Below are 12,550 nucleotides of genomic sequence, written 5' to 3' on the forward strand. Positions count from 1 at the left end.
ACAAGAAAGAGTCTGTTCAGACCATCCACTTTTTTCTGAATAATTTCGATCCATGTGTGTGGAACCCAAGGATAGGGTGGCCAACTGCTCTATGCTATTTTATGTAACAAACTTGAGCATCCTTCAGTTTTGGATATCTGCGCTAGGTCGGTGAGGTCCTGGAACCAATTCCCCACAGACAGAGGGAAAACTGTATGCTTTTTAAAAAAAATTCTGAAAAGTCTTTCCTCTAGCTAATGCTAAGAAATTGGTTTCTAGAAAGGCCATACTTTGTCATTTTGCTGAGGCTTACATTCAGTCAACCCATCCTTGTATGAATTGGCAAAAGTCATTTAACCTAGTCAGTTGGCTCTACATTTTAGTAATACTTGTGCTCTGATCTCAGAAATTACACTCTTGACTGCATTATGCCAAGAGGTATTCACTAGTGTAGCTACCAAGTAAATTATTTAGAATAAATGACATTGTCCTTAAGGTATATTTGTGCATGTGATCATCACATTTGTTAGGCACTGACTTTGTGACAGACATTGTACTAGGTTCTGGGCTGACCCAAAACTTCACAACTTTGGAGGCTTCCTCTTCTCTGCTATAAATATATGTAAATATAAATATATGTATCCTTTGTTATTGAGCAGAGAAGAGGAAGCCCCTAACTCTGCTTGCAGAAGTTGTAGCAGTAGGAAAAGAAGGCTGTACAGAGAAGATGACAGTTTGATAAAATGATATCAATTTTATCATTGATAAAATGATACAAGTCATTTATAGCTTGTATCAAGGCACAGAGGAATGATATCTTTGTCATGTATGGGCAACTGCTAGTCACTGGATAACTAGATGCAATCATGAGAATAATTCAGATGCGGTTGAAAATTAGGCAAGGATTTTTTTTATAGTCAAAAGCTTTAAAATTATCTTAAGAATTTGCATGTGAAGAAAGGTTTCCTTCAGAAACTGCAAATCGTATACTTGAGTATATGTAAGTTCTATAAAATATGCTTCTAAAAAGTCAGCTTTTGTGGCATAAAATTAACTTACAAAGCACTAGTTAGTGTAACCATAAAATATATCTCTTCTGAAGGTTTTAATGACAAAGGAAATTGGTTACAAATTTAATGTTGCCAAATTTTATGTGCAGTGAAGATTCTATGAAATTTAGTAGTGGTAGGAGAAAAATCTTGGTAACTAGGGTGGAAATAATCTATCATTCAGTAACTGGACAGATCTATGGATGATTATCAGTATATAAAGAAATACCGTGGGCTATTAACTAATAAGAATAGTTGCTAAACTGTAATTTTTACAGGGGAGTGAATGCTTGCTTTTACAAAAAAAGTTAATTACCTTCCACTATCTACTAAAAAAAAAAAAAGAAAGAAACAAAGAAAAAAAACAGGGTAAACGGGGCAAAGAGGGATGACGCCTTCCACCAGACCGCGCTGCCTTTTGCGTTGCTTTGGCTGCGGGCGAGGCCTGCTGGGCCTGCGCGGGGCGGAGCCGACAGTGACGCGCCCGTGCTGCGCAAGGCATTGTGGGGAGCTCTGGCCTGCGAGTGTGGTGGTTAGAAGCGAGGTGGGGGTGGCCGTTTGTTTTCTCGTGGTCTCGAACTCGCGCGCTCTCTTCCCCTCCCCCCGGCGTGCGGCTGGGCGGAGAAACGGCGGCGGCGGCGGCAGCGGCTGTAGCTCTAGCAGTAGCATCGGACACCCTCCTTTCCTCTCCCGCAGACTGGTTCCTCTTCCCCCTCCCTCTCACTGTTTGTTGTGTGTTTGATGTGTTAAAGCAGGAGCGAGAACGCGACCAGCGCCATGAGCAACACTACCGTCGTCCCCAGCACTGTGGGCCCGGGGCCCAGCGGCGGGCCCGGTGGCGGAGGTGGTGGCGGCGGAGGCGGCGGCACCGAGGTAATCCAGGTGACTAATGTCTCCCCGAGCGCTAGCTCTGAGCAGATGCGGACTCTCTTCGGTTTCCTAGGCAAGATCGACGAACTGCGCCTCTTCCCGCCGGAGTGAGTATCGTCCACCATCACCGTTTTTGCTAACGCCGCCCCAGTCTAGGCAGGCCTAACCCGCACCATTTCCTTAGGCCCCTGCCGCCGCTTTCCTAGGCTAGCCTGCTTTAGTTGATGGTGGCTATTGCGTTTACTTACGAAACAGTCTAAGTTTTAGATCGACACAAAAAATTCAGAGGCAAGGCCAGGGCTTTTGAGGATTGAGAAACACTGGTTCTTAATCTAGGGAATTTTTTTCCCCCTTAAATTGTGCCATCCTGGTTGTTTTGCTTGGGGCACTTAAAGCAAGACAAAATGCACTTTATGTATTTCATATATAGGTTAAATCCCTTTTTAAAAAAAACTGAGTGTTTTTTCTTTGTATTCTTTTAAGAAAGGTCACAAAATTATTTGTGCTTGTGTTCATTTGTTGAACTTTGGAGACTGTTGTTCTTATTGATAAGTATTGCTGTAAAGTGAATCTGGCCCAGCGGGTATAATTCAAAGATCATACCCTTTTTGACAGTTAATGCAGTCAGGCTGAATACTTAATTCTCAACTCCTGACCTGGAGCAATTCTCCCGCCTTGGCCTCCTAGAGTGCTAGGATTACAGGCATGAGCCATGGCTCCCAGCCTGAATATTTAATTCTTATATCAGAAATAGATTAGACCTGAAGCCAAGGATTTTCCTTTGTTTAAATAATGTACAGATTTATGATATTTCACAGTTCTAGAAAAGGAATTTTATAATTGAGAAGGAATTATAATTTGTATTTACATAATTGTATATGTTGAAATTTAAATTAGAGTGTATGACTTCTTTTTATTTTGAAATTTTTTTATCAAAAGTGTTAAATGAGTGGGTTAATTGTAAGGAAAAATAATTTAAAGAAGACAGGTGTATTAAATATTAAACATTTGGAATAATAGTCATGTGCTCTTTAGAACATTTACTGGTGGAAAAGTGACAATTCAAATGTTATTGTCAGTAAACAGTAGTCTGATGTCATTTAAGTACTAAACAGAAAATTAAAATCCTCAAAAAATCGACTTTTGTGGTGCATGTAATAAATCATTAATCTTTGTACATTTCTGCTCAATAAAATAGTTGACAGAAGTTGATCATAATATAAGGTATTTAGTATTAGCATATTTCATCACTTTCTGCTTAAAATAATTTCACATGCCGATTGGTTTTTCATATTGGTTATTAATTTTTAGCGAGATGTACGTGTGAAGAAAAGATTAAGTTAAAATTTTCCTGACATGTAGAATTCTGAGAACATGTATGTTTTTATTGTCATTATTTTGAGCAGAAACTCACTTTGGTGATGAAGGGCAAATAGCTTTTGTGATATAAACATATGGAAATAGATGTTTTACTGTTACTCAGTTTGCTCACAACTTAATATTTATTAAGTTGTTTTTAGTAAAATTAATACACAGTAAAATGTCAGAAAATATGAGTGATACATTTGATGATTGTAATCACTACTGGGGTACTTGAGGTAATTCAATTTAGTTATGACATAATTCTTACCAGTCCCGTAGTTATAAGGAATTTTGTTATAGTTGCTGACTTTAGAATACTATTCTCTGAAGATAAATGTTTCATGATACATTTGTAAAAAGCTAACAAAGAGAAGTGTAGTCATTTTACTCTTTGACTCCTTTGTTCATGTTCCCACATACAAGATCATTTTGTCTTTGACAATGTACAAGGTTATAATAAATGTTACATACCTTTAGTGGCCTTCTACATTTGAATAGTACTGTAAGAGGCTACTTTTATTTATTTGATGTAGGTTTGTTTGGGGTCATTTTTTTTTAATCCCCAAACTTCAATAAACTAATCTGCACATTAGGAATACTTTCTTGTTGATTGCTGTAAGGTCACTAGAGTTTTCAACAGTAAAATGTTGAAATGTTGCCAGGGATATGTACTGTGGACTTAGTGGTCCAGAAGGGTTCATCCTTCCAAAAATGCCTTCCTACCCATAGAATAAGATTGAATGGCTCAGATTACATAAAATTCTTTATTTTGTGAATGTGTTTGTCTCCTGATTTTTTTGTAATTACTATATATACAGTCAGCCCTCTGCATCTTGGGGATTTTGCCTCTGCCATCTGGATCAAAAATATGGGCGGTGGGGGAGCATCTCTACGAACATACACAGACTTTTTTTCTTGTCATTATTCCCTAAACAATACAGTATAACAACTATTACATGGCATTTATGTTGTATTAGGTATTATAAATAATGTAGAGATGATTTAAAATATGCCAAGAGGATGTGCATAGGTCATATGCCAATATAAGGGTTTTGAGCGTCTGTGTATTTTGTTAAGGGGGGGGAGAGTCCTGGAACCAATCCCCCATGAACACTTAGAGACAACTGTGTATAATTTCCTCCAAGAAGGCAGTCATAGCTGCTTGGAACTTTTTCCCCTAGATATGCCCATAACATGCTTGCTTGCTTTTCTTTCTCAAATGTCACCTTAATCAGAGAAGACTTCCCTGACCATCCTATATAAAAATACAGCACTATCTTATTTTTATATGATAAAAATCATTATGCTCCTTGTCCTCTCTACTTAACACTATTTCATTTTTCACCCATGACCAATTGACAGGTTTAGTTTTAACTTCTCTCTTGTAGAATGTGAGGTTCTTGAGTTCAACATCTCCTAAAGGACATTTTTTTTTTTTTTTTTTTTTTTTGAGACAGAGTCTCGCTTTCTTGCCTAGGCTAGAGTGAGTGCCGTGGCGTCAGCCTAGCTCACAGCAACCTCAAACTCCTGGGCTCAAGTGATCCTCCTGCCTCAGCCTCCCAAGTAGCTGGGACTACAGGCATGCGCCACCATGCCCGGCTGATTTTTTTTATATATATATATATTAGTTGGCCAATTAATTTCTTTCTATTTTTAGTAGAGACGGGGTCTTGCTCAGGCTGAACTCCTAACCTTGAGCAATCCGCCCGCCTCGGCCTCCCAGAGTGCTAGGATTACAGGCGTGAGCCACCGCGCCCGGCCCTAAAGGACATTTTTTAAGTACATTTATGGCTGAACCCCCTCCCCCACCCTTATCTGCTGAAACTCTTAATTTCAATTCTACATGCTTATTTGGGGGAAAACTTTCTGGAATTATACCAAACATTTCAATGACAACCTACTTAGTAAGGTTCCCTGCATTGTTTTATTGTTGAATCCATCTATTTCTTGATTCTTTTAAGCAAAACACCACCAGCCTATATTCACCCAGAGATAGAAGTGCTGTCTTCACAATAGGGAATATTTTAACCTGCTCTTCACAGTGACAGCCCTGCAGCTATTTCAAAGCATCTATCAGTGTCCCACATATTTATTCTCTTTTAAAAATAAAAATGGTTATTTTTTTGTTCCTAAAGTACATATTGGAAATTCAGCATTATTTGCATGTCCGGTGTGAGTTAGACACTTTTTAAATTTCGTAATCATTCCTTACCCGGAGGAAGGATCTTTTTTCCCTGTTTTACAAAATGAGTGAACTAAAATTCACATAGTTTGTTTTGAATGCCCAAACCACACTGCAAGTGTCTAAACTTATACTTGAACACCAGTGCTGTAACTCCTTTACCACTTAATCAGGAGGTTGTTGATTTAGCCAAGAAATTCGTGAGTTATTTTTTACACTTAGGTTTTCACATGTTTGGTTTTAGTGTGATTTCACAGTAGAGATTATAACTGTAGTGCATATCAGGTAATGATCCCAGTGAAGCTTGTCGAAGTTAGAACTGAAGACTGCTCTAATCTGTAGATAAATTTAAGTTCATTAGTAACTTCAGTGACTCAAAATGGATACTTTAATGGTCATATAAGTATAAATAACTTAGATAAAGGAAAGAATTTAGTTCACCTTTAACCACTTGACCAGCATCCATTATAGTCGATAGCCACGGATATGAAGGCGCATAGCCGAGCATTGACTATAGTCGGCAGCCGTGATATGACTTTTCTAATTTTTCATTTATCAAAATAAAATTGTGAACATTTAAAAAATAATGTAATGAAAACATATATGTATGTGTTACCTATTCTGATTTACATTACAAGTAAAGCTGCCTATAAAGTAAAACAAGCTTTCAGTGCTTTAAAGCTTTCCTCATCACACAAGAGCAAAACAGATTCGTCGTGCGGACTGTGAGTGTTGGCTATGGGCAAGGTTTCGTGGCCAGTGAGCGTGGTCCCAAAGTGGTTAAAGAAAAAATTGTTTTAATAAATGAAACATTTTACTGTATATTTCTTTACATAATGAGAGAGAATGTGTGAGGTCCACAGTCACATTTTCAGATGAATGCCACCTTAGCATACCCCCTTTTGTGGATGTTGAAGATGCCTTTGTTTATAATAAGCTCATAATTCTCCACTCATAAGATTGGCACAGTATTTAGTGGGAATTGAAAGGCTGATTATCAGTGGCCTCAACCAGTTCTCATACTTTAGTGGACACGAATATCAATGGGAATCTTATTAAAAATCCAGGCCCTCATATAAAAGGGAGGATTCTCTGGGCTTTAGATGAACTATTGTTCATTTGAACAGAAATCTGAATTTTCTGTGTGCATCCTAGAAGATTCTTAAATAGCTTTCAGAGGACACTTTAAGAACCAATGGAAACAATACTATCACTCACGTGGAAGGCAAAAGTGTCAGGGCTCACTTTTCTCTGTCTTGGTCTCCCTTCCTCATCTATGCTAATTCTTAAAGGTAGAGAGTAAAGGACATTCATGTTTTTAAAAGTGATACCTGCACAAAATTTTAGGGTATGAAAATTAGTTTCAGACATCTGTCCTCTAATATTAAGATGTCTTTTTAAAATAAGTTTTAACTGAGAAAATGCAAGAATGTAAATATGGGCCCTAATGGCAACAAAAATTTGTTTTAAACCTATTTTTAAGGTAGACCTTTCTAATGGGGATAAATTATATTATTTTGCCTTCTGAGTTCCTGTCTCTTTCACAGGACTCAAATTATTCATATTTGGTCTTTACCCCACCACCACATACAGGTTTTGATATAGCCAAAATAATAGTATTTGTATGACATTAGTGGGTAGAAATAAATATGAATCATTTTAACCACTTTGGTACGGGGCTCACCGGCCGCGAAACCTTGCCCACAGCCGGCACTCTTAGTCCACACGATAGTTTGTGCTGTGCATTGACGACGAATCCATTTTGCTCTTGTGTGATGAGGAAAGCTTTAAAGCACTGAAAGCTTGTTTTACTTTACAAGCAGCTTTACTTGTAATGTAAATCAGAATAGGTAACATATACATATATGTTTTTTTTTTTTTTTTTTTTTTTTTTTTTTTTTTTTGAGACAGAGTCTCGCTTTGTTTTCCAGGCTAGAGTGAGTGCCGTGGCGTCAGCCTAGCTCACAGCAACCTCAAACTCCTGGGCTCAAGCGATCCTCCTGCCTCAGCCTCCCGAGTAGCTGGGACTACAGGCATGCACCACCATGCCCGGCTAATTTTTATATATATATATCAGTTGGCCAATTAATTTCTTTCTATTTATAGTAGAGACGGGGTCTCGCTCTTGCTCAGGCTGGTTTTGAACTCCTGACCTTGAGCAATCCACCCGCCTCGGCCTCCCAAGAGCTAGGATTACAGGCGTGAGCCACAGCGCCCGGCCTATATATGTTTTTATTAACTTTATTTTTAAATGTTCACAATTTTATTTTGATAAATGAAAAACTAGAGAAGTCATATCACGGCCGTCAGCTAAAGTCGACACTCGGCTGTGTGCCTTCATCTGTGGCTATCTACTATAGTAGACGCTCGTACCGAAGTGGTTAAGATTACAAAGTAAGGAGAAATATATTGTGAGTACTAGGGCAGTGCTTATTTTTAATTTTAGTTATGGGTACATAATAGTTGTATATCTTTATAAGGTACATGTGATGTTTTGATATAGGCATACAATGTGAATCAAATCAGGGTAATTGGGGTGTCCATCACTTTAGGCATTTAACATTTCTTTATGTTAGGAACATAGATAGCTCCATTCTTCTAGTTATTTTAAAGTCTATCCTAACTTACTGCGGATTATAGTCATTTTGTTGTGCTATCGAATATTGTTCATTCTGTGTTTTTGCACCCATAAACCATCACTTCATCCCTCCATCTCCACTACCCTTCCCATCCTCTGGTCACTGTGATTCTACTCTCTGTTTCCCTCAGATCAATTGTTTTTGATATTTAGCTCTCACATATGAGTGAGAACATGTGAGATTTATCTTTCTGTACTTTGCTTATTTCACTTAATGTTCTGCAGTTCCATCCATGTTGTTTCAAATGGCAGGATTTCATTCCTTTTTGTGGCTATAGAATATTCCATTGTGTCTATATACTGCAATTTCTTTATCCATTCATCCATTGGTGGACATTTAGGTTGATTCCGTATCTTGGCTATTGTGAATAATACTGCAGTAAACATGGAAGTGCAGATACCTTTTCGATATACTGAATTCCCATCCTTTGGATATATAACCAGGAGTGGGATTGCTAGGTCATATAGTTATTCTATTTTCAGTTTTTTGAGGAATCTCCACACTGTTGTCCATAATGGTTGTGCTAATTTACATTCCCATTAACAGATTAAGAGGGTTCTCCTTTCTTCACATCCTTGCCAGCATTTCTTACTGCCTCTCTTTTTGATAAAAGCCATTTTAACTGGCGTGAAATGATATCTTATTGTAGTTTTGATTTGCATTTCTCTGATGGCTAATAAGATTTTGAACATTTTTTCATATGCCTGTTAGCCATTGTATGCCTTTTGAGAAATGTGTTTTCAGATCCTTTGTAGGGCAGTACATTCTGATTTTTTTTCTGAACTCATTCTATTTATATTCTTTAAGGATTTTATATTTGGTAGTTATTTTCTAGTGCTGCAAAAATGTTGGCTATAGTGCCAGCTACTGAGAAGCTGGGGTGGGAGCCTGGGCAACATAGGGAGACTCCATTTCTTTAAAAAAGAAAAAAACTAAAGCTGCCTTTTCACTACTTTAAGTACAACATTGTTAAATTTTAGACCGGCAGTGCTTCAAAGTTAAAAAAAAAAAATACTGTATCCTTTCAAAAACACTTATCAGTGAGCCTCTATAACAAGATGGCAATAAGTCCTTGTGTATATATTGTCAATTTTGCTTTGAAGCTAGATCAGGGTCTATGCTTAACATGGGACATGTTCTTTGGGAAACTTGTATTAGATGTTCTAATGGGCTTGAGTTCTTAGGCCATATGTAGCCTCATGTTATCAAGTTAATTATAAAAGTTGTTTTCTTGTTAGCACCCAAATTAAGAGAACATTTTTTCAGCAATGTATCTGAAATGCCTAGTGTAGCCAAGTCTGATGAAATTATAGTTTTATATAAGCATGAGCATGTCTCATTTATTGGAAAAGTTAACAGTGAAGCCCCATTCAAATAGTATTAAAATATATTGCAGGATTTCCCTATTCATTATTGAGTCCTATGATGTAATTGGCTTATTATAACAAAGAGGTGGTTCTCTACCCACGATGCATATTAAAATTGTCAGGGAGAATTACAGTAGGAAGAGGAGAAGCTCATTACTTCATTAGGGATCTTCCATTGACGTGGAGTGGAGAGCATGGATATTTTCCCACCACACAGGATTCTCGTATGTAATCAGAAATGATGTGATCACTTCTGCCCTATGGCATTGGGTTTCCAAATAACTTTGCTGTGAAGTTGGGAAGTAATCTCTACCTCTTCTCGCAGAGAGTTTCATGGAAGAAATTTGAACCACTGTATACTTTAAAAAAAAAAAAAAAAAAAAAAAACCTCCTCCCTGTGTTGTCTATCTTATTTGCCTTTCTTTTAACCTAAGGAAGCAGTTTGCTAAGGCAAGTGGCTTTTCGCTTGTTGAAATTTTTGCGCAGTAGCATTAGGGTGGTGGAGTGTTGTTCCCGTGTATACTTAAAATTTTTCTTTTCTCTGAAAGTGCTTTAAACCAGAAAGCCTTAGTTGGTTACAGTGCATAAGAGTTCTTATATGCTGTAGATAAGAGAAGACAGGGTATGGAAGCAGTTTACTATGCAGTTCAAGAAAATTCAATAATTATCAAATACATGTACTTTCTTTCCCATGATACATGTTTTTGTCCCTGAAGTAGAAAATTCTTCATCTTTTTCCTCTGAGATATTAGCCATATGGAAAATTTCTAAACCAAAACTACCTATTACCTGTATTTTAAAATAGGTGGTATTGGTATTTTTAATAAAATGTTAACAATTCTATTGTCTTCTCAAACACTGAGACTTTGATTTCACTGTAAATTTAAAGTGGTTATAGGTTTTTATCTCCATTGCAGTTTGTTACATTTTTTCAGTGACCAGTACATTATTGGGTGTATTTTCTTTTAAACTGGTTAACTATGGTTTTATATATATTATGTATTTCCATCTGCCTAGTTTACTTTTGGAATGCAAATGTTGATTTGTGAATTGTACCCTTGTGTTTTAGCTGATATTATTCTTTTCCTTTTTTTATGTTACTTTTTTTTTTCTTTTTTTTTCTTTTTTTTTAGTGATTCACCTTTGCCAGTCTCATCTCGTGTCTGCTTTGTTAAGTTCCATGATCCGGACTCAGCAGTTGTGGCACAGCATCTGACAAACACTGTATTCGTTGACAGAGCTTTGATAGTCGTACCATATGCAGAAGGTTTGTGCTTTGTTTAACTACCTATGTGGGCATCCTAAGATGACCATCTACCTCAGTATAGTTGTAGAGTGAGCATTAGTAGCATGTTAAAATCTAAGCTATTAACATTTTGAAACCCTTGTTATACTGCAGCCCATGATTTTTACTTGCAGATTTGTTTTAATTCTAAAAATTAGAAATCAGGTCTGTTTTTATAAATCATTTAACTTTTTTGCTTTCTTTTAAAACATTTTTAAGTTCATTAAAAGTTATGTCCCTAATTGTAATTCCCCAAGATACATCTACTTAGTTAATTTAATGTTGAGTTTTATGAAAAAGTCCTGAAGGTGAATGGTTCACTCCATGTACACTTAAACAGCAACCTTCAAATGCATGATGTTATTTCTGTTTTAAATAAATGACTAGGTTAGTTCTTTTAATCCTTCCTTACATTGATAACTTGGAAAAAAGAAATCCCACATTGAATTTTCCAGTATAGCAAGGGTTGCAATGATTTTGGTTTTTGTGGAAGTTCAAGATTTCCTGTAGCTTAGGTGCCAAATGGGCACTGGGTGTTTTGTTTTTATGCCAGATTTTCTTGTTCATTCTTGCTATATTTTCTAGAATATCTCTAAATAATAAACTCTTCTCTCTGTTATTTGTGTGTGTGATTTTTGTAGTGGAGAAGGCAAATGCAAAACCCTTCCAGATGACTGAAAAACAGTGGGTCCTCTGCAGCTACAGGGGATTCTAGACATTAACTAAAGGCCAGCAAGCACTCAAGTCCCCCAAGTGTTTTCCTGGTGTAACCATTTGTTAACTACATTTTCTCTCTTTTTACATTTTAGGGTGTTAAAGTAATTTGACAGAAAAAAATGAGCAGGTTTTTTGGATCTAAAAAAGCCACTGTGACAAGACAGCACTATTTTAATGCCGATTTGTAAAATTTTCTAAGGCATATTTTATAATTAGTTTGTTCCCAATGTACTGCTGCTTGATTTGTTTTTTGGTAACTGTAAATTTTTATCAAATCACTGAAATATAAAATTACTGGATTATAAGTTAATAATTTAATAAATATGCTGACCAGAATTTAATTGCTTTCCCCTTTCCTTAATAAAAACTGGTCAGTGGAAGCAGAATTTCGATATTGTTGATTTTAGATGCTATCTTAGATCTTTGAGTACAAATGTGAACATTTTTACACCATACCTTGTAAAAATTGTGAAATGTCTAATCCTTAAAATTTAGAGAAATTGCCTCTGTTTTTCTGAAGAAATTAACTTACGTTTATAGATGGGATAAGGCATGCTGTGTAATAATAGTACATCTATCTCCATGATATTTAAGTGTATGAGCCCGGTTTTAAGGTTTTATAATAGATAAACAAATTTTGAGTTAGTGGGTTTTGGTTAAGCAGTTTCTTTTATGTTAGTGTGTTTGTTGTAGGGTAAGACTATCATCAACAGAAAATGTACAGAAGTCAAATTCAGGATGAGTAAAATATAGATGATAGGTCTTGAAACAAGGGTCAAATCATGTGAGTAATGTGAAAAACATTTAAGTCTTTAAATTTAAAGAATTTTTATTGACTAAGTATTATAGTTCCCAAACCCTAAACATAATACAGTATATCATATAACTGGCTTTCATAAATGTTTTTAGACCATACTAATTTTTCTAGACCTGTTTTTGAAAGTGAAATACTTAGGAGTGTGCAGTGTATAGAATTAGGGAAATATTTAGTTTAGAAATCTATTCTTAGTGAATTTAATTCTTGTATGATATGCTGTATTAATGTTACCTCCACTAAATAACTTGATATATTCAATTCCTTTGTCACCATTAACTCTGGA

General features: G+C 36.3%; 1 protein-coding gene across 12 annotated transcripts in view; it reads left to right on the forward strand.

The window, feature by feature from the left end:
* Positions 1-12,550, forward strand: part of SRSF11 (serine and arginine rich splicing factor 11) — a 44,003-nt gene that overhangs the window by 12,416 nt on the left and 19,037 nt on the right. For 4 of the 12 annotated variants that reach the window (XM_075999340.1, XM_012787964.2, XM_075999343.1 and 1 more), the window contains exons 2-3: positions 1,784-2,005; positions 10,582-10,715. In XM_075999340.1, the coding sequence (XP_075855455.1) occupies positions 1,806-2,005; positions 10,582-10,715 (334 nt within the window). In that variant the 5' untranslated portion in view covers positions 1,784-1,805. Of the gene's footprint in view, positions 1-1,505; positions 2,006-10,581; positions 10,716-12,550 lie in introns of those variants that run through there. The other 8 variants (XM_012787965.2, XM_012787968.2, XM_075999347.1 and 5 more) reach the window with 4 other exon arrangements.

Source organism: Microcebus murinus, chromosome 2, assembly GCF_040939455.1.
Source record: "Microcebus murinus isolate Inina chromosome 2, M.murinus_Inina_mat1.0, whole genome shotgun sequence".
Lineage (NCBI taxonomy): Eukaryota > Metazoa > Chordata > Mammalia > Primates > Cheirogaleidae > Microcebus > Microcebus murinus.